The sequence below is a fragment of the Choloepus didactylus genome, chromosome 27 (genome assembly GCF_015220235.1).
Source record: "Choloepus didactylus isolate mChoDid1 chromosome 27, mChoDid1.pri, whole genome shotgun sequence".
In the NCBI taxonomy this organism is placed as follows: Eukaryota; Metazoa; Chordata; class Mammalia; order Pilosa; family Megalonychidae; genus Choloepus; species Choloepus didactylus.
The window spans coordinates 12707678-12730946 of record NC_051333.1 but is presented as its reverse complement, the minus strand read 5'-3'; the positions used below and the strand labels follow the sequence as shown (position 1 = coordinate 12730946).

Genomic DNA, 23269 nt, shown 5'->3' with positions numbered 1-23269 from the left:
GATCATTACTATGGCTGGAATGGTAAAGAATAAAAGAGACTAGAAAAAGATATATTCTGAATTTCATGATAAATGACAGTTGCAATTTGCTGTGGCACAGCAAAACAAAAAGCTGACTTATTATGTAAAAAAAATTAAGTTAATAAAGTTGACAATATTATAAGACATTTTAAGCAAATAATGAATTTGATGAGAAGTTTCCTCTCAACAAGTTAGAGTAGATGAAATTAGTTGCCTGAAATTAGAACTAAATGTCCAACAAACTTAAACAATTTTAAAAACAGAATCATGGAATACAAGATCCTTCTAACAATATCAAAGATCAAATAATTCAAGATTAGAAAAGTTTCAAGTAATTTTCTTTGGTGTTAGATGAGTTGTGCAATATGAGATTCAGCCCAATTAAACTCTGGGTAGATTTTGTCTCAAAAGACATCCAAATCGAAAAGAAATGTCCAAATGTACCAGACTAATGCATGGCATTAATAATGGAGGTGAGGTGTATATGGGAACTCTGTATTTTCTGCATGATTTTTTTATAAACCTGCAACTTCTCTAATTAAAAAAAAAAAAGGGTGGGGAGAATGTTGTCAATTTTCAGCCTACAAAATCAGATTCATGTTATAGATATTTTTGAAACTATTATATCTGTCAAAGAATTTCAGCTAGATATGAAAAAAATTAGTTTCTATCATGATAGTGGTGCTCCAACTATTTTAGGTCAAAATTCCAGATTCCTAGGAATTTTAAAGCAGGAGAATGATGTTTCCATAATTGCTCTGCTGCACTGTCTGAAAAGTGTCATGGATACAGTGAAACTCATCTAGTCATATATGTGCAAATGCTATGCATCATTCATCGCCAGTTCATACAACTGCTGAAAGAAAGAGAAAACAGTAAATTTATCTTATGTTCTTTGCCAATGCTCATTGGTTGAGTGGTGGGAGTTTTTACGAGAATTTACCATACTTTTAACTCCAATTGGAGATTTTCTTTAAAAAAAAAGTGCTTGCCAAATATTTCATAATCAAATACAAAAAGTGACAGTGTAATTTGTTTTTCATCAGAATCACACTACATATGAGCAAGTTAAATTTGAAACTCTAAGAAAAAGGAAAGCTGTTTTGTGACCTAGCTAAACAGCTGGGAACATTTGTTGACATTGAAACTTTTCATAATACAAGTTAATAATAATGATTTTACACATTTTTCCAGCATGAATCAACATACAGAAGATTTTAAGAATTAAGAATTAATCTGGAATTAAAAGCATTGTAAAAATATGCTTGCAATGACAACAAAGGAAATCTTAGTGAAGAAATAGAAACGATAAAAAAGCAATAATGGAAATTCTATACCTGAAAAATATAATATCTGAAATTGAACATATGACAGATGAGCCTAGCAACAGAATTGAGATGACTGAAAAAATAATCAATGAACTTAAAGAGAGGGCAATAAAAGCTATCCAATCTGAAGAACAGTGAGAAAAAAAGGTTAAAGTAAATGAACAGAGCCAGTGATCTATGGGATATCAAAAGGTTTAACATATGTGCAGTTGGAACTCCAGGAGGAGGTGAGATAAGGGGAAAAAATATCTGAATATATAATGGCCAAACTTTTCTGAAATGTGGTAAAGGGCATAAGTATACAGATTTTAGAGGCTTAGAGAACTCAACAGTATTAATACAAGGAAGAACACATCTAAGCAGTCGTACTCAAACGTACTCAAATATGACACATTACATACAGAGGAAAACTAATTCAAATAGCACTGACTTCTCATTATAAAATATGGTGGCCAGAAGTCAGTGGTCTGACATCTTAAAAAAAAACAAACAAACTTGTCAACCCAGAATTTTATAGCCAGAGAAAACATCCTTCAAAAAGGAAGGTATTTCAGTAAAAGAAAACTATGAATAGGGGACTGGTGGTTTGATGGGTTGAGCCCTCTACCATAAGTTTTACCCTTGGGAAGACGGTTGCTGCAAAGGAGAGGCTAGGCCTCCCTGTATTTGTGCCTAAGAGTCTCCTCCTGAATGCCTCTTTGTTGCTCAGATGTGGCCCTCTCTCTCTGGCTAAGCCAACTTGAAAGGTGAAATCACTGCCCTCCCCCCTACGTGGGATCAGACACCCAGGGAAGTGAATCTCCCTGGCAACGTGGAATATGACTCCCGGGGAGGAATGTAGACCCGGCATCGTGGGATGGAGAACATCTTCTTGACCAAAAGGGGGATGTGAAAGGAAATGAAATAAGCTTCAGTGGCAGAGAGATTCCAAAACGAGCCGAGAGATCACTCTGGTGGGCACTCTTACGCACACTTTAGACAACCTTTTTTAGGTTCTAAAGAATTGGGGTAGCTGGTGGTGGATACCTGAAACTATTAAACTACAACCCAGAACCCATGAATCTCGAAGACAGTTGTATAAAAATGTAGCTTATGAGGGGTGACAGTGGGATTGGGAATGCCATAAGGACCAAACTCCACTTTGTCTAGTTTATGGATGGATGTGTAGAAAAGTAGGGGAAGCAAACAAACAGACAAAGGTACCTAGTGTTCTTTTTTACTTCAATTGCTCTTTTTCACTCTAATTATTATTCTTGTTATTTTTGTGTGTGTGCTAATGAAGGTGTCAGGGATTGATTTAGGTGATGAATGTACAACTATGTAATGGTACTGTAAACAATCGAAAGTACAATTTGTTTTGTATGACTGCGTGGTATGTGAATATATCTCAATAAAATGATGATTTAAAAAAAAAAAAAAAAAAAAAAAGAAAACTATGAAAACATCACCAGCAGAACTGCACTCCAAGAAATGCTAAAATAAGTTATTCAAGTGGAAGGGAAATGATACCAGAGGGAAATCCAGATTTTCAGAAAGAAATGAAAAGCATGGGAAGTGGTAAATATGTGGTTAAATACAAAAGATGAGGTTTGTCCCTCTTAATTTCTTTAAAATACATGATGAAATTTTCAAGTGGAGGTGCCAGTGTGTCTTTCCATGGATTACTTATTAATTACAAAGAAAAAAATACCAATACAGTAGAAAGTGCTGGTGGTCAAAACATTAATCGAGATATCAAACATAGTTAAAACTGTATGCTACCTGATATTTACAATACTAAGTACACAACATTATCTACAAAATAGTCTTGTCATAGATGTTTAATCTGAAACCTAATTAGGCCTCTGGGCACAACTTCTAGTTCATAAGAAATGCAGAGGACAGAGAAACAAGTTAAGCACACCCTAAGAAACAATAGGACATACAGGGAATGTGCAACATTATACAGGTCAACTCTTTTGAGTCTTCAAAAAAGTCTATGACACAAAAAAGGTGGAGAATAGGTTCTTGCCCAAAGAAGACTTAATGAACCATAATCATACAGAATATATGTGCTTAGTTTGTTTCCTGGAAGACATTCTTTAAAAATTGGCAAAATTTGCAAATGGATATTATATGATATTGTGGGGTTACTGTTAATTTTTTAGGTGACAAGAGTTTAGGTGACAAGAGTTTAGTGTCAGGTACAAGTTTATCTTTAATCCTGGAAGTTGTATACTGAGTTTTTAGAGGTCAAGTCTCATACCTAAGACATTCACTCAAAAAAGCACAGCAAAAATGACATATGCAACGCATATATTACCCATATTTTATGATATAAGTAATGTGTGTGTGGCTTGTATGGTATTTGTGTTTTAGAATTTATTATGAGTAAATGTCTTCAAACCACTCTGATTTTTCAACCCAGCTGATTTCTTTCCAGCATTAATAATCTTCAGAGGGATGAGCTCTGAATTAAAAATTTCTCATTTAATATTACTACTGCATTTTGTCCAGAATGAATTATCTGAAGTTAAATTAGGGATGAGTGAAGACGGAAAGTTTTTAAAAATATACTTATAGGCTCTTCCTTCCATATGGATTATAGTAGTACTAATGATTAACATAAAAATGACAATAGCTAATATTTACTAAACAAATATTATCGGCCAGATGCTCCCTCAAGAGTTCATATTTTATCTTAACTCATTTAATGCTCACCATAACATCATTAAGTGATTGAATGGTGAGAATGAAAGGTAAAGAATGTATCATGGCTAAAGGTCTCCCTACTCCCGTTACATTAAGAGTTTCTCACCATTGTGAAATCTTAGATGTCGAGTCAGTTGACAGCATTGACTAAAGGCATTCCCACATTCCTTACATTTGTACGGTTTCAAACCAGTATGAATTTTCTGATGTTGAGTAAGTCGAACACTACGAATAAAGGCCTTACCACATTCTTTACATTCATAGGGTTTTTCACCAGTATGGATTTTCTTATGTTGAGAAAGACCTGAGATAGAACTGAAGGCCTTCTTACACTCTTTGCATATATAGGGTTTCAAACCAGTGTGAATTGTCTGATGATATGTGAGTTGGGAATTAAGTCTAAAGGTTTTCCCACATTCCTTACATTCATAGGGTTTCTCCCCAGTATGAATTGACTGATGTGTTTTAAGGTCTCCAACACGACAGAAGGACTTCCCACATTGCTTACATTCATATGGTTTCACATCGGTATGAATTATCTGATGCTGAATAAGGTATGAATGAAGCCTAAAAGTCTTCCCACATTCTTTACATACGTATGGCTTCTCACCAGTATGAATTCTCTGATGTTGTATAAGCTGAGAGCCTTTATAGAAGGTCTTCCCACATTCCTTACAATCAAAGAGGTTCTCACTACTATGAATTCTCTTATGTTTAAGAAGGCTTGAGCGCCTACTAAAGGCCTTCCCGCATTCCTTACATTCGTAAGGTTTCTCACCAGTATGACTTCTCTGATGTTCAATAAGTAGATAACTACGAACAAAGGCCTTTCCACATTGTTTACATTTGTATGGTTTCTCACCAGTATGAATTTTCTTATGGTGAAAAAGACTTGCATGATGACCAAAGGCCTTTCCACATTCCTTACATATATAGGGTTTCACACCATGATGAATTTTCTGATGCAGACACATATGCCGGTATAGTCTAAAAGTTTCACCACATTCCTTACATTCATAGGGTTTCACACCAATATGAATGATCTGATGTTGCATAAGCTGTGAATAAAACCTAAATGACTTCTCGCATCCATGACATTCATAGGGTTTCAAATCGGTGTGAATTTTTTGATGTCTAATAAGATTCTGTTGAAATTTAAAGGCATTTCCACATTCCTTACATTCATAGGGTTTCACACTAGCATGATCTCTCAGATGTTCAGTAAGGTGTGAATATTTTCTAAAGGACTTCCTACATTCCTTAAATTCATATAATTTCTCTTTAGTGTGAATTCTCTGATGTAGAGGAAGAGATAAATGTTTTCTGAATAGCATTTGACTAAAACATCCCACTTTAGATTCCTGTTGTTTCCCAAATCCAATTCTGCACTGTGAATCATTTCTGAAAATAAACCCTGTAAGGTTGAAGGTTTTACTTCTTTTGAATGCCTCCCGATGGTATGAATTTACTTCATAACTGCTTTTTTCTGAAGATAACTTGTTGGTCTCATTTGTGAAATCAAAGTCTGAAAGAAAAATGAGAAAACAAACAAATACTATTTTCCTGTACTGGGGGTAGAGAGGGAGATCCTATAGTAAAAATAGTAATAAACTGAGAAGTATGTCCACTAGAAGTAAAAAGGTTAGAAAACTCTAAAATACTGTCATGCAATTTTAAAAAGGCTTCAAAAGAAGGGCTCAAGGAATTATGAAAGTTCATATGAGAATGCAAGGTTTGTGATGAGGCAAACAGAAAAAGTCAGGAGTTCTAATATTTAGTTGAGGGCTAAAATTACAAAGGGTGTGTCTTATATATACTACCCTTTAGATATACCCTCAGACAGAGTGAGAAACAAGAGGAATAGGTCCTGGTAGTCTGCATTTATAACATTATCTAGAAGTTGGCTCCATATATAATTTTTTCAATGGTTTAGACTGAGATCCAAACACATAACCATGAATAAAAAGGCCCTGTCTTATCTATAAGAATTCATTTCAAGCTCTTGTCATCTTTGTTCCCCATTACTCTGCTGCATATTTTGAGCTATTAGAATAAAGCAAAACCATCCCCATCTCTTGCGCCTTTTCACAGGTTTGTCACATCGCTTCCTTCAGTTACCATCTTTGGGTGTTGTGTGTTAGAAATCACTTCCTCAGAAAGGCTGTGTCTGCAAACTCTTAAGTAAATCCATAACTTTTATTCTATATTCCAACACCTAATTCTTTCACTTCATAATGCTTTTCCCAATTATAAATTCATTAAATCTAATTTGTTTCACTAATTTTCTTACTCTAAAACATCAAATATAGACACAAATCCTCCTTCAATTGTCACTGAAAAACAAGTCCCTACTGCAAGGTAGGTATTAATTGTGGAATAAAATATTGAATGAAAAAAGGTAATTTGGATGAAAAAAAAAAGATACATAATCCCAAGAACCACTGGGGAAAGCAGCTGAATAAAATAACCATTTGATTTCTGAAAATTACTCAACAGTTATTGACTATGTCTTTCTGACATCACTTTCTCACATCTTATTACAGTGATATCCTCTTTCCCCTATCATTTACTTTGCAACAGAAAAAAGACACATCCAAACTAATGAATCAAAAATATAAATGGAAAAAGTTGATGCCTGATCATTGTCCAACTGCCTGTCACCTTAAATATATACATGTCTCTTCCGCTCTTGTTCAAACCTTCCTGTGCATAGTCATGGTTACTTTTCTGTTTCTATTTCATCAAGGTAATCAGATGTAATATCCACTTATCTTCTTCAGCAGAGTTTTAATATTATTCATCTATCCTACAGATGCCCAATCTGTTTTGTTTCTTCAATGCCTTTCCCAAAGTATCCCTTCTATTCCTTTACAACCAATGGCAATCATTCTTCTCAGAAGTGCATTCTTGGAAATTTCTCAGGAATTGTATCAGTTAATATTATACTGAAAGGGTTACGAAAATCTAAACAAATTAACTTGGGGGTATTGGGAAAATAGAGTAACTAAATAATATGGGGAAGGGGTCTGGGAAACAAAGTGCCTGGGACTCCACAAAAAATGTTATATGGGAAGTGGGGGGCAGATTGGCAATCCAGATCAGGGAGCAGCCCGAGGAAAACTAATGTGCTAAATTGAGTTGTGTCAAGTATGAGTTGAAGACAAGTGGAATACTTTGATAATAAAGCATGGCATGTTTAAAAAGTTGAAATAATACAAACAATATTCTCTGAACTAATATAATAAAAGAAATAAGTAACAATCTCAGAAAACCCAAACACTTTCTATTTAGAAATAGAAAGCTCTGTTTATACTACTAAATCAATGAGAAAATACAAACTAAAATTGCACAATTTCTTGAAAACAATGATAATGAAAATGCTACATATCAGAATCTACTGTCTTCAACCACAGTGCTCAGGGGAAAATCTACAGGCTGAAATGCTTACACCAAATGAAAATTATAACTCATGAATTTTTCAATTTAAAATGTAGGAGAAGTACAACAAAGAAAACTGAAGATACGCAGAAAATGGAAATTAATAAAAGTAAAAAATAATATAGTACAATTAACACATACAAACTACTAGCTTACTTAAGTCAAGGAAAAAAAGGGGAAAAATGCAAACATAATGACGGGGAAACAGTCATTAATAAAGAAACAGAGAATGACAAAAAAAAATCATATAAGATTACTATACCATTAAATTTTTAAATTACACAAAATGACATTTTTTTGAAAATATAATTTATCGGAACTGACCCCAGCTAGAGTTGCTGACTCCTTTTAACAAATAGAGCATGGAAGGAGAAAATAATAACTTTACAGTGGAGAAAACTGACAGACACCAGCTTAAACAAGTTTTCAAGGTGATAAACCATGTTGATAACATGTGCTGCTTCATACAATATGAAGAGAAAGGCATTTTTGGAGTATTCTTCTTCCCAGTCTATAACCTCAGTCTAAACAAGAGAAAACCCAAACACACCAAATTGGGGGTCACTCCTCAAAATACTTGACTAGTACTCTTCAAAATTATCAAGGCCATGAAAGACAAAGAAAGAGCAGACTGGATACAGTAGAAAGGATAAAAGGATAAATAAGGTGGAATAAAGGTCAATAGAATACTCAAACACAAGCGTAGAGGAAAAAACAGGAGGGAAAAGATAGGCACACAAAAGAATTATGAGATATGCTCAAAAGATTTAACATAGGTATAACTGGAGCTCCAGAAGAGCAGAGAGAATGAACAAAGATTGCCACTTCTTGGTAGACTCTATTACGTTACTATAAGCCATTCCCACTGTTGTAACTAGAAAAACAGTATTAAAGAAGATAATGGTCTTGATCCATTCCATTATTATAAAAGTCAGTCTTATTTGTATTAAAGAGAAAACCAAAACTCTGTATGTACCTGTTCTCTGTATAGGTGGACCAGTTATTAAAATATTTACAGGCATTCTGAATGTACATATAATATGAAATTTGTTTTCTCTGACAATGGTTCTGCCAGTTTGGATGTATTAAGTCCCCCAAAATGCCATGTTCTTTGATGCAATCCTGTGAGGGAAGACATATTAGTGTTGATTAGGTTGGAACTTATTGATTTAGTGTTTCCATGGAGAAGTGACTCAAAATCAACTGTGGGCAAGACCTTTGATTGGATAATTTCCATGGAGGTATTATCCTACCCATTCAGGGTGGGTTTTAATTAAATCACTGGAGCCATATAAAAGAGCTGACAAACAGAAGAAACTCAGAGCAGCTGTGAGTGACATTCTGGAGAGCTGCAGCTGAGACAGACATTTTGAAGACAGCTGTTGGGAGCTGACGCAGACTTTTGGAGAACGCCATTTTGAAACACAACCTGGGAGCAAGCAGACACCAGCCACATGCCTTCCCAGCTAACAGAGGTTTTCCAGATGCCAATGGCCTTTTTCCAGTGAAGGTACCCTATTGTTGATGCCTTACCTTGGACACTTTATGGCCTTAAGACTGTAACTTTGTAACCAAATAAACACCCTTTATAAAAGCCAATCCATTTCTGGTATTTTGCAAAATGGCAGCATTAGCAAACTGGAACAATGGTTACGCAGAAAGTTCCCAGAAGTCAAGCCTTTAGTCATTTAGGAAAAAAAAAAAATTACAGGAAGGGGCAGAAGGAGGTAGGAAAATAACTGAAGGATAAGGAAGATTTAGGTGCTGGAGAGAGATGTCCACTTTCATCCAACAAACTTCAAACCAGTACTTTAAGAGTATGAAGCAGAATTTTAGCTCATTTCTTGACAGAAAATATAAAATACACAGTGGAGAAGGCTGATATTCCAGATAGCATTTTTTACATCTTTGGAGGCAGACATCCTTACCCAAAGAGATGAAGTTAGTGTAATTCTCCAACATTACATCTCTGTACAAATCCTTCTGATCGGAGTTTAGGCATTCCCATTCTTCCTGAGAGAAATCTATGGCAACATCATTGAATGTCAATGGCACCTGAAATGAGAAACCCATGTATCATTTGTAAAAGGAAAGAAAATTTTTTCAAGGTGGAATACTGAATTTCAGTAATGGGGCAATATATAAAAACAAGTAGGCTGAAGTTAGAATACTGTGATATGGTTTGAGGGGAGTAAATAAGTTAATATATTTGAAGTAAAGTGCCTACATAATCCAGAAGAACTTTGTTGTAGCAGACAAAATTTCATTAACAACATGGGAAAACTTAAATATCCCAATGTATGGAAAACAGAGTAATCGGACTTTTCTAGTTAAAGGAAATAGTACATTCAAGGACATTACGTGCTTTGTGCCTACATCACAGACTCTTAATAATTGTAAGTGCTTACATCTTCTTTTCTCTTCAAGGAATAAGTTAAAAACAAAAAAACAAAAAACTATCAATTTCTTTTTTCTTAATGTATTGTAAGATCTCTTTCAGCCAAGATAGAGTAACAGGGATTCAATTTACTCTCCTCCATGAAACAATCAAAACCATGGACAAAATATACCAAAAAATGGTTTTTAGACAGAGAACATCAGGCAAGGAAAACCTGTGATCCCTGAGAGGCAAGTAATGAATGAGGTGAACCCTCTGGATGCCCTAGCATACCGCCAGGAGAGTTTCCAGGCCATGGGGCAGGGAAGGGAACTCTCTCTGCAAAGCCTGGCAGACTCCCCGAGTTGAGGAGAAGAACTTGGGAGTCTGGGGAGACTAAGACCAAAATAGCAAAGAGAGGAGAGAAGTGCAGACAGGAAGTCTGGATCTCTCCAGAGGGTACACCCCTGGGATGCAGAGTACTGACCACACATGTATGTGGGGAAACTACTTGAGGTAGTGGAACAAATGATATGAAAGGATTAGAGAACAATACCTGCCAACTCACACAGGGCTGAAAATGTGCCTGCTTTGATCATATTAGAAAAAGGGTCTTGTCTGCATAGTGGAGACTAATTACTCCTAGAACACATAATGCTCTGAACAAATATTAAAAGCAAACTGCAAAAGGATCAAACCATTCCCAACCAACTCAACTACATCCCAGAACAAAGCTCAAGAATATTTCTCGGCGTACAAAATATACAGCACTCAACAGGCTAAAATTCAAAATGTCTTATATGCAATAAAGAAGTAATATATATGCAAAGAAAAAAGAAAATGCAACCCATAATGAAAGGAATCAATCAAAATCCACTCAGAACTGACAGATATGTCAGAATTAGAAGACAAGAATATTAATCTGAAAACTGTTACATCTGAGATGAGAAATACACTGGGATGGGATTAAGGGCAAATTAGAGATCACAAAAGAATGAGTAAATTTAAAAGACAAAAGAACAGAAATTATGGAAAATGAAACAGAAAGAAAAAAGACTTAAAAAATCAAACATCAATGATTTGTGAGACAACTTCAAGTACTCTAATATACAAGTAATTAGAGTCCCTATGAGGGGATAAGGGGGAAAATATTTGAAGAGTAATGACCAAAAATTTTCTAAATTCAAAAGTGAAACCAAACCTCAAGAAACATGAAGAAACAACATCAAGCAACATCGTAATTAAATTGCTCAAGACCACGAATAAAAAGAAAATCTGAAAATCATTCTGAGGAAAAAAGATAAATTACGTGGAGAGGAGCAAAAATAAGGAAAAACAAACAAGTCAACCAGCAATCTAGAATTCTATACCAACAAAAATACCCTTCAAAAATGAAAGAAAATACCTTTTTTCAGACATACAAAAGCTGAAAGAAACATTACCAGCAGACCCACACTACAAATAATGTTAAAGGGAATCCTTCTGGCAGAAGAAAATGATACCAGTTGGAAACACGGATCCACACAAAGGAATGAAGAATAATGGAAATAATAATTATAGGGTAAATATATAAATTTTTTTAGCTGCACTGACTCAAGAAGAAAGAGATCTCAACAGGCCAATAACTAGTAAAGAGACTGAATCAGTAATCAAACCCTGCCCCCCCCCCCAACAAAGAAAAGCCCAAGACCAGACAAGTGACTTTTGATAAAGGTGCAACAACAATTCACTGGAGAAAGGATAGTTTAATTTAAACATGACACTGGAACAAATGGATATCCACATGCAAAGAAATGAATTTCAATCTATACCTTGCACCATATGCAAAGATTAATTCAAAATGAATCTTATTCATAAAAGTAAAAACTAAAACTATAAAACCCCAAGAAGAAAACATACGGTAAAAATCTATGTAAGGTTGGGTTAGGCAATGATTTCTTCAACACATAAACAGCACAATCCATAAAAGATAGTTGATAAACTGGCTATAATCAAAATTTAAAATTTCTGTTCTTCAAAAGTCACTACTAAGAGAAGGAAAAGAAAGCCAAATGTTGTGGCCACCATACAAAGAAATAGTGGATACTGACCCAAAATTTGCTTTGGATGTTGAAACAGAGTACACCACACACACACACCTCATTATTGATATAATGAGGCCTTATGAAAAGAGGAAGGTGGCTCCCATGCTGATCTGAAAATGGCTTGAGAGAATAGAAAAGGAGAATGGCTTGGGTTTTTATTATGGTTATGGGGTGGGACTGGAGTAAGGGTTCTGGTACACGGCCAGGGGCTTGTGTGGTTTGAAACTCCCAGCAGTAGCAAAGGTGGGGGCACTTGAGTTTTCTTATAGGTTTGCCCAGCTGCGGGGCAAGAAAGGGAAGAGGGAGGGGTGGGGCTTAAAAGCTGTCAGCAGTGAAACATCAAAAATGGAGTTATGTTATTCATTATATCACAGATTTTAAGGAAATAATGTACTTCAAAGCATGTATGTGATACAGGGACTATATCTAGAATATACAGAAAATGCTCAAAATTCCATATTAGGAAAATAAACTAATTTTTAAAATGTGCAAAAGATTTGAGCAGACACTTTACTGAAAAAGATATACAGATAGCTATGTAACACAGGAAAAGATGTTCAACATTATCATTCATTAGGGAAGTGCAAATTAAAATCACAAAGAGATACTACTACATAACTACTGGAATGGCTAAAATTAAAAAGACTGATCATTTCTAGTATTGTTGAAGATCTGGAAGAAATAGAAGTGTCATATACTATTGGTGGGAATACAAAATGGTACAGTCACTTTGAAAAACAATTTATTGGTGTCTTAAAAAAGTTAAACATACATTTTCCATATGATCCAGCTATTTCATTCCCATTTATCTAAGAGAAATGAAAGCATACATCCATACAAAGATTTGTGCATGAATGTTCATGGCAGCTTTATCTGTAATAGCCCACAAGTGGAAACAACCCAAATATCTTTCAGCAGATGAATGGATACCCAAATTGTGGTATATCCTTAAAATAGAATACTACTCTGCATTAAAAAGAAATGCACTAAACTCTGAGAATTGAATCTGAGGGCATGGTTATCAGGGGAAGGCTTAGTATTAAAGGTTCCTAGACTGTAAGCTCTTATAGCAGTCATATCTATTCATGAATTGTAATGGTTATTTCTAAACTCTGAGATGCTGAGCTCTTTGTGTATAACCTGGTTGGTCCCTGTAACTTCAGGTATCTGTATGACACCTGAGACTCAGAGCCAGAGTCCAGCAGCTATGAATGTCAGCATTACCCCACACAGCAACTATTACAGAAGCTGAAAAACAGATCAGACTTCAATTAGAGATATGAATGAAATGAACTTGGTTAGGACTAAGGCAAATCAGACTAAAGGGTAAAGGATGATATTGACTGTGTTTTAAAACTTCAACTTCTGTGTGAGACCAAAGGAAGAGATGTTTATTTCGTGTAAAATCTATATTTTCTGTAGCATACTGTATAATTTAACTTGTATGGTCAGTTTATTCAAACACCATAACTACATGGAATGTTGAATAGGGGGTGAGATCTGGTTGGTGTGTACAAGTTAGCGTGAAGCCCCGGTACATCCCAGAGTAATTTGGGCAAAGAATAAGAAATACTTGCAAAGCCTCCATGAGGGACTGGCAAAAAATGTGGAAATATTAAACTTCCCCACCTGGGGAATTCCTCATATTCTCGCAAGCAGTTTAGTAAGCCGATACCTCGATCTTGGGACTTGCCCTTATGAAGCTTGTTACTGCAAAGGAGAGGCTAAGCCTACTCAATTGTGCCTGAGAGTTACCCCAGAGAACCTCTTTTGTTGCTCAGATGTGGCCTCTCTATAAGCCAACTTGACAGGTGGACTTGCTGCCTTCACCCCTACATGGGACATGACTCCCAGGGGTGTACATATCAAATCTTACACTTTAAAATACGAGAGTTTATTGTAAGTCAATTGTATGTCAATAAAGCTGCTTTAAAAAGGCAAAATTAATTGCCTGTCAGTTAATTACCTGCCAATTATTTCTGAAAAATAGGATCTTAGAAAATAGATTGTATAAAATTAAGTAATTTTCTTAAGACACAAGTTCATTATATGAGATTATGTCATAAGCATTTCCCCTTATTCTGACAAATTAGTGTTTTATTTAGTCCACCTTACAGATATCAGCTTTAATCGTTCTTAAAGTATTAAGGTGGCATTAATATAATATTAATATATAAATTATAATACTATTAAAGCCTTGAAGTTGGACTTAAGTTGGACAAAAATTCTAACTTCTTTCACATAGTTCAATATTTACCACATGCAGTTTTAGATGATCTTCTTTTCTGCAATCTCTTATTGAACTCTTGTTGAGTCAGAGCACCTTGATATAGCATGATCCAGAACAACAATGATTCATCCAAGACCAGCAAATCCTCTTCAACTACAGATTGGACTGTGGTTGCTTATTTATTTCTTGGGGAATCCTTAGCCAGATCTCTGATCTCTCTCTAGGCAGGCACCATCCCATCTGAACTCAACCTAAAACCGTTCAAAAGCATGAGACTTCATCCTTCACTGGGACTGAAACCACTTGTAACCAAATCCCACCTTATCTACCTGGAAAACTTAGGGCTGTGGAGAAAGTTCTCCCCGCTGTGATCAAACAGGACATCAACTCTATGTCATGAAACCAAGAACTTGACAAGGGAAGCTTAAATATTTCCTTCAAGATATTTGACTCTCTGCTCCACCACTGCTCCTATGAGAAAACTGAACACATAAAAGATGAATAAGTTATTTGACAAGTGATAATCAGCTTGAGAAAAAGGGAACAAATGAGGCTACCATCCTTTACTGTATTGGGAAGAACTGTGAAGGAGGTTCAGAGATACAGCTTTCTTGAGTAGGTTTCAGGACAGATTGGAACTATTACATGAATTGAAAGTCATAATATTCTAGGAAGGAGAAAGAGACATCAACTTACCTGGGCCATGATTTTAAAACTGCCAGTACGCCTCACGTTTCCTCTACCAGAGAACCAGAGTTCAGAGAAGACAAAGCTGCGGACAAAAAAGAGACCTTGAGATCTGGTATGTGTTAGACCTCTAAAAATAATTTAAGCTAGGATAACCTTTTTCTTTTCTTCTCTATTATTTCTGCATCCCACAGCCCCTCCTCACTCCCCGCCCTTCCCAAGCACATTAACACACGTCAGGGAATGTGAGAAGTTGTCTGGGCAAATACAAGCCCTTCCCCATACTTAGGGAAACAAACTGTCCCGGTGTGGATATGGAGTAGAAGCACTCCTGCACTAAAGCAAGATCCAGACACCCCAGTCTGGCCTATTTCTCATTCTGATGATGCTGAATATCCTGAGCAGATCCTCTTCCCTCCAAGCCTACCTTCTAGGGTCAAGACTAAGCTATACCATACAGACTTCAACAACCCTCATGGCCTTGGGATGGGCCTGGACTCTACCAGACAAAAGACAGAAAATAGTGGAGACCATCCCGGCAACCTTTACCACTGTAAAATTGCCTGCCAACGTGGGAGCCTTCCCCCACCAGTCAGAACTGTAACTCCCCATATCTTCTGGGCTAACACCCTGGATTCCCGATTGGGATCCACTTTGCGTTCTGGCATGAAATCATCGCCTGCTCCACCCCCCAAGTACCCACAGGGAGGGATGAATTCATGCTCACTGAAACCACAAATCAACAAGTGGATTTTTGCAATCTTCTGTGAGATGGTGCTCTACACATACTAACATTTAATCCTGCAGTACAGTTCCTATCTCCATTGAAAAGAAAAGGAAATGGAACCTCAGAGAATTAAAGACATTTTGCCACATTCACAAACAATAAGTTGAAGTGATGTGTTTTAAAACCACACTTCTACTGTTGCTGCAAAGGAGAGGCCAGGCCTCCCTATAATTGTGCCTAAGAGTCTCCTCCCGAATGCCTCTTTGTTGCTCAGATGTGGCCCTCTCTCTCTAGCTAAGCCAACTTGAAAGGTGAAATCACTGCCCTCCCCCCTACGTGGGATCTGACACCTAGGGGAGTGAATCCCCCTGGCATACACATATGACACCCAGGGAGGAATGTAGACCCGGCATCGTGGGATTGAGAACATCTTCTTGACCCAAAGGGGGATGTGAAAGGAAATGAAATAAGCTTCAGTGGCAGAGAGATTTCAAAATGAGCCGAGAGGTCACTCTGGTGCGCACTCTTATGCACAATATCGACAACCCTTTTTAGGTTCTAAAGAATTGGAATAGCTAGTAGTGAATACCTGAAACCATGAAACTACAACCCAGAACCCATGAATCTTGAAGACGATTGTATAAAATGCAGCTTATGAGGGGTAACAATGTGATTGGGAAAGCCATATGGACCATACTCCCCTTTGTCTAGATTGTGGATGGATGAGTAGAAAAATAGGGGAAGAAGGGGGAAAAAAAAAGGCACCCAGTGTTCTTCTTCACTTTGATTGTTCACTTTAATTTTTATTCTTATTATTTTTGTGTGTGTGGTAATGAAATTGTTCAGGAATTAATTCTGGTGATGAATGCACAACTATGTTGTGGTGCTGTGAGCAACTGAATGTACGCTTTATTTTGTATGACTGCACAGTATGTGAATATATCTCAATAAAAATGAATTAAAAAAAAAACCACACTTCTGTAATTACAAAGCAAGTTTTTTTCAACTGTTGCCTCTGAAACCCAGGATTTCTTGTTCCTTTGTGTGAAAACTGAGTATAGGTAATTAAATAAAAAAGTAGATACATAATTTTACTAAAGAAATATTTTTAAGCAATAAAGTACTTACTAAAGTACTTACTAAAGAAATGTTTTTAAGCAATAAAGTACTATCATTTTGCAGGTATTCAGTTGTCAGATTTAAAAGGTTGATGATGCACCACACATAAGTAACGTTGTGGGGAAAAGCGCAAGGTTGTGATGTCCTATAAATCTGTGAAAACCTTTCTGCTGAGTTTTCCCACTGTAAAGTTACTATCTTTCCTTTTGTAGTTAATAAATATCTTGGGGGCGGGCTACTTTGAAACTAAACAAATCCTTTTTGTTCTCAAACTTGTACCCACTAATTTTAGCGTCAATTGGTGGGTCTTTACTGAAATAATTATTACAACTGTTGTATTTGCCTAATGGCCATTGTCTATGGCCCTCTTTCTTTCTACATCAACCAATTGGAGCTCTACTATAAGAAAGAGCTTTCTCTTCTTCCCCAACAAAGCTTTCTTAAACAGAAATAAATGTAATACCCATAAAGAGTAATTGATAAATTGGGCTTCGTTAAAGTTAAGACTATCTGCTCATTATAAGACATCATTAAGAAAGTAAATAGAAAGTCACAGACCAAGAGAAGATTCTCTCTTTCTCCCTTCTTCCCTCTCTGTATGTGTACATATGTGTGTATGTATATATATACACACATACACATATACACAACTGCAGATATTTATATACACACACAAAGGAACTGTATTTAAAATATATTGAAAAATTGAACATCAATAGGAAACAGAATAAGAACCAAACTAAAAGATGGGCAAAAGATATGAACAGGCATTTCACAAGAGGATATCAAAATGGAGAATATCATAAGGAAAGGTGCACATATTGTTAATTATCAGGAAAATACAAATTAAAATTATAATGTGATACCACTACATGTGCAACAAAATGGCTAAAATTAAAATGATGAACAAAATCAAGTGTTAGAAAGTTTAAGGAGCAACTGGACCTTTCATACATTGTAGTGGGAGTGTAAATTGAGTCAACCCGCAGGTGTATACCCAGGGGAAACAAGAACATATGTTCACAGAAAGACTTGTACAAGAAACATCATAGAAGGGTTATTCATAATAGCCCGAAATTGGAAATAACCCCTCAACAAGAGAATCAATAAACAAATTATGGTATAGTCATACAATGGAATACTGTACAACAAATGGAAAAAAAGCCTACTGATTCTCACATGGATGAATCTCAAAAATAAAATTTTGAGTGAAAGATGGCAGATACAAGAAACTAAAAAGCAGTTAATCTAATGTGGAATGATAGAACTCAGAATAGGGTTTACTTCTTGTGGGGAAGGGGTAGGTTCTACCTGGGATAGGGCACAAATAAAATCTCCAAGGGGGAAATAAAAATGCTCTGTGTCTTGATTTGGGTAGTGAATACACAGATGTTTTCAAATGAAAAAATTTTACTGAGCTACATATACAGCTGTGTGCACTTTATTGTATACAGCATATATAATTCAATAAAAAATTATGGTGTTGACCTTTATTTGATGATAATAGGTAAAAATACCATTTTACAAAAAAAAAAAAAATCCTATTATCGCAAGTAAAAAATCCCAACGTGATTATATGCACATACACTGAAGGATGGACACAAAGATTTGGAGTAAAATGTTCACAGCAGTTTTTCTCAGTGATGAAATTACACGTAATGTTCACTTTGAACTTTTCTGTATTTTCTGAATTACTGCATGAGAATGTATTATTTTATAATAAAAAAATAATAAAGCTAACCATTCTCTTTGAGTCTAGAGGGTAAAATAAAAGGCGATATGAATATGGTGATATTTGGGATACAATGTTGAGGCCTTATTTTCTCCAAAGGCCTTTGAGTTGATTTTCTCAAATCAGAATATTAAGGTTCTGAGTCTTGAGTTTTGCGTGCAATGGTTTTCCCTTTACTGGTTGCCCTTAACACACCTATACAAATCCTCACATCACCACATTCTCCGCCTACCAGGCTTGGATTCTTTGCTCAATACAGGAATTATACTTGGTCTGGGAATAGAAACACCTGCATACAGCAAAGTCACCAGAGGTACAAAAATGATAATGCTTCAAGAAAAACAGAGTAGAACTATCACTGAATCTAAAACAAACCATAAATTCAAACACTTTAGAGTCTCTCTAGAGGATTTCATGAAAGGAATAAAAAAGCTCCAGAGATCATACTTTGAATTTAAAGATTTGATGGTAAAGACTGTTCCTGGGGGTTTCTCACTATTTTAGTCCTCCTGAGTGGGTACAGTCATCAGCACTCCACTCAAAAGAGGATGTTGCCTCATTCCCACATGTCACTACCTCTGAAATTATAAAGACCTAAGTTCCCATATGCCCTGAAACATTGCAAGAAGTGAAGCTGATGAAGATATGGAAGGGGGAAAGCATGTTGAAGCAGGTGTGTTCAGCATTCTGAGCTCAGGTACAGCTGATTAGTTAAATATATAACAGAACAGCTATGTAACAAAATACTAAGCCATCAGTAAATGCTAAGTTTAAGAAATTAAGGGAATGAAAATATTCAAGATTTACTATCAATAAAAAAATATGTTACAAAGATAAAAACCCAAATGAAAACATGGGTAAAGAATCTTAACAGACATATTTCCAAAGAAGATATACAAATAGCCATGAGGCACATGAAGAGATGCTTGATATTATCTATCAGGGAAATGCAAATGAAAACCACAATGACATACTACTCCACACCCACAATAATAAAAAAGACAAGTACTGGTGAGAAACGTGGGGAAACTTGAATTTTCATACATTGTTAATAGGAATGTAAAATGATGCAGCCACTTTGGGAAGTGTGGTAGTTTCTCAAAAGGTTAAACCTAGTTATCACATGACCCAGTAATTCCATTTGTACATATACACCCAGGAGATATAAAACATATATTCGCACAAAAACTTACACACAAATGTTCACAGCGGCATTATTTATAATAGCCAAAAAGTGGAAACAACTCAAATGTCCATCAACTGATGAATGAATAGATAAAATGTCATGTAACTGTACTATGTAATATTATTCAGCAATAAAAAGGAAAGAAGCACTGAAACACAGTAAAACATAGATGAACCTTGAAACACAATGTTAAGTAAAAGAAGTCAGTCATAAAAGGCAACACATTCCATTTATATGAAAGGTCCAGAATAGGCAATTTCATACAGACGAAATTGATAAGTGGTTGCCTACAGCTGGGAGGGTTGAGGGAAATTGGGAGTGCTAATGTATATGGGGTTTCTTTTGGGGGTGATGAAAAAGTTGCTTGTGGTGACAGTTGCACAACCCTGTGAATATACTAAAAACAATGAACTGTGCACTTTAAGTGGTTGAATATTATGCTATATGAGTTGTATTTCAATAAATCAGCTGAAAAAATTAGGTTACAAATGTACAAAATTGTACAAATGTAAAATGTGATTACATTTATAAAATACATGTAACTTTAGTCAAAGTTATTTGCAATAGGGAAGAGAGAGACCAGAAGGCTATCACCATAGGGGAGAGAGATCAAAACCAAACCAGAATTGTACTTCACTGAAGCAGAGAACAGAATGGTTTTTAAGGACTGGAGTGAGCTAGTGGAAAAATAATGGATGCAGTTGGAGGGAGGTCAGGCAATGGGGTAGATGGATCACATGGAGTTATCTCCTGAATTTACTGCTAACGCCAGGTGGAACATTTTCTATCTGGACTCTGTAAGGACCAGGGTGAGGAGGAAGGTCAGGGGCTTAGAGTCAAGAAGAAGCTTGTCACTATTAGGTGGGACATTTCAGCAGAAGGAAAATAAAGGTCCCCATGTCTTTAAAATTAAAGTGCATTTTATGAGTAAAAAAGAAACAAACTCACCTGGACTTTACTTTTAGATATGTTACAAATCCTTTCCTCTCTCAGAATCCTATTTTTAAGAGACTCCACTGGGAAAAGAGAAGGGGATCATGAGACGTCAGGATTTTTTTGGACAGCAGAATTAAGTTAGAAAACACCCTGCAACACCGTATCTGCTCACCCCGTCCACCATACACAAACAGGTGGAAGTGGGAAGGTGACTGGAACAGTGCTGACCTTCCCAGTACGGAAAGAGGCCAGGGTCATTGATGTCTAAGGTGAAATCTGTCTCTAAATCACCGCAGGTTGCCAGGGCCAGAGTTCTGGAAATGCTTTGTTTAGGAAACAGGTAGCTGACCCCCCACCACCCACCCAGAACGTCCAAGAGGGAACCTCCCAGAAGGGAATCCTCCTTCCCAGAAGCCTGCCTTGAAGCCACATCCTATTTCAAAATCTCATCTCAAGGTGAAGTCTTTGTCTTTTCGCTGGTATCCTCCATTCCTACATTCTAAGGCTCAGAATCTGGCTTCCCTCCCAGGAGCCTTTTATCTGTGGCAGAGAGGAGAGGGCGGAAGAATCAGCAGAAGCGAGAGTCACCACTCACGGTGACACTCTACACAGCCACACTGTTCTGGACGTTATGTGGAAGTTTCTCGAGGTGACAAGACACAGCACAGTAGCTCACAGCGGAGAATGCGTGACAGGACAGCTTTATTAGCTCAAGGGGCCTGGAGGAGAAAAGGGAAGGATGTGGAAGACCAGCGCTTACCTAACATGAGCTCCTGCGAGAGTCCGCGGAGGACGGGGTGGGGGGAAGAGAAAATATGGGTCCCAGGCTCTTGACATTATGGTGACCCAGAGGGGAGGAGTGGGGTTTTCCCCCAGGTGCTGGAGACTGTAAACTGTAAGGCGGGAAAAGCAGAGAAGCTGGAGGCGGTTCTCATCATCCAAACCGTGTGCAGGTGCATGCCTTACTAGTTGCGGTTATGCACTGTCCCCCCCCACCCCCCCAAGCACACACCACACCACCCCTCTCTCAGGGGCTCACAAATACTCTCCTCTGCGGCTCTGGCAGACACAGGCCTGAGGATCGGGGCACGACAAGCCCTTTCCGCGCGCGGGTCTCCTCACCTTAAGTGCCTCCCCCACTGCCACCTCCACCACAGGCTCCAGTTCGGCTCCAGGCAAGTACCGTGGAAGCCTCTGCTGTTATTTTTTTCTTTGGACGTGTTCTAACCACCAGGCACGGACCACAGCTGCTGGACACCGGAAGGGGACCAGAGTTGGAGGGTGAGTCCAGCCCGGTGGCTTCTGGGAAATGTAGTCCAGTCGGACTATTCATGGACGCAGGGAACCCGCTGTTCGGATCATTCTCGGTGCCGAGGCCCCGCCCGTGAGCAGCCGCGCCAGGGAGGCGCGCTTTGCTGGGAGTGCGCAGGCGCAGGTGTGCGACAACCTGCGGAGCTGGCTTGCTAGTGCTCCTGTGGAGTATGGTGGTTTCAGGAAGTGTTGCGTACCTGGGGGAGGCGAGTGAAGTCTGATTCCCGGCTGGAGACGGCAGAGGAGGGTCTGGGGACACCAGAGCCTCAACTTGCATGTGGAAGGAGGTGGCGCACATCCCGAGTAGGGTCTGCAGGTGGGCATTTGGATGCGATCTCTCTGTGGGCAACCTTTTGTCTTTCGCCCCCCCGAGGTAGTACCAGCGCTGGGAGTATGGCCAGGAGCTCGGCAGGCGTTCAGTATGCATTTGTTTTCAAGAAAGAGTGCCTGGGCGTTGTGTGTATGTGTGTTTGTGTTTTCATTCTCTGACGTAGTGGGACCCACTGTATGTCGGTAAGGATGGATGCGGCCAGGTTTCTATTTGTGCTTTGTTTCCGAGTGTGTCACTTTGAGATGCAAAGTGGTTTGTGTTTCAGATTTTTAGAGAATAAATGTGTTCGGCCATCCTCCCCTTCTCCCACACCGCGAAATTCCCCATCCCCAATAACTTGCCGTTTACCCATTTGAAACCGTAATCTACCTGATCTTTAGCCCCACACACGTCCTAACCCGGCTGTCTTATCCAGCAGTGCCTAGGGCCCTCATACTTTCAGGGGCCCACGAAAATGTTTTAATTTCTTTTAAAATCAAAAGAAAAATATGAACTTTTAGATTTAAAATGTTTTAATGTATTGTTATTATACCACCACAGTTGTAATGTATACATTTTATTTACTTATTTTTTTTTTATGGAGAAAGGAGCCCAAGAAAGTCATAATGCAGCCCTGCATCCTGGCTTTATCCGAGTTCACTCAGTCCTTATTTCTCTTCTACCTCCCCACCCCCATCCGGATTTGTGAAAACAGCCCTGTATGTCTGATCTTGGCCATGTGAAACTGCATATACACCCAGAATTACCTGATAAAATTGTACAGAGAAAGCCTTGGGAACCCCTCAGAGCCAAAACAAAACAAAACAACAACAAAAACCCATGCACTACTACTACTTTGAATTCCTTCTTATAACTTTGAAAACTTTTGAAGTTAGAAATCCCCACCAAGGCACTGACCCAGATAGCCAGTGAAGCCCCTGGTTTATTGCATTTGACCCAAAACAAAATAAAACCCACCTACCCTAAACTTGACCTGATAAGACAAACTCTTGTCCAATCAATAAGAATCAAGCTAACTTCCTTATGTCTATAAAAATCATTTGTCATCCCTAGAACTCCAGAGCTACTTCT

At 37.5% G+C, this 23269-nt stretch overlaps 1 protein-coding gene across 5 annotated transcripts; it reads right to left on the bottom strand.

Moving 5' to 3' along the window:
* Window positions 1–2786: 2786 nt before the first annotated feature.
* On the bottom strand, window positions 2787–21814 carry ZNF404 (zinc finger protein 404). Of its 5 annotated transcripts, none has more exons than XM_037820648.1 (6): window positions 21679–21814; window positions 21317–21449; window positions 20569–20636; window positions 14866–14941; window positions 9407–9533; window positions 2787–5565 (listed from the first exon to the last, which is right to left on the bottom strand). In XM_037820648.1, exons 4-6 carry the CDS (start codon window positions 14872–14874, stop codon window positions 4127–4129), a joined length of 1575 nt encoding a protein of 524 aa, XP_037676576.1. In that variant the 5' UTR covers window positions 14875–14941; window positions 20569–20636; window positions 21317–21449; window positions 21679–21814; the 3' UTR covers window positions 2787–4126. The 5 variants fall into 5 exon arrangements, with proteins under 5 accessions (XP_037676576.1, XP_037676579.1, XP_037676578.1 ...); XM_037820651.1 differs by lacking the exons at window positions 20569–20636; window positions 21317–21449 and adding exons at window positions 14197–14420; window positions 14499–14651; XM_037820650.1 differs by lacking the exons at window positions 20569–20636; window positions 21317–21449 and adding an exon at window positions 14197–14651.
* Window positions 21815–23269: the final 1455 nt, after the last annotated feature.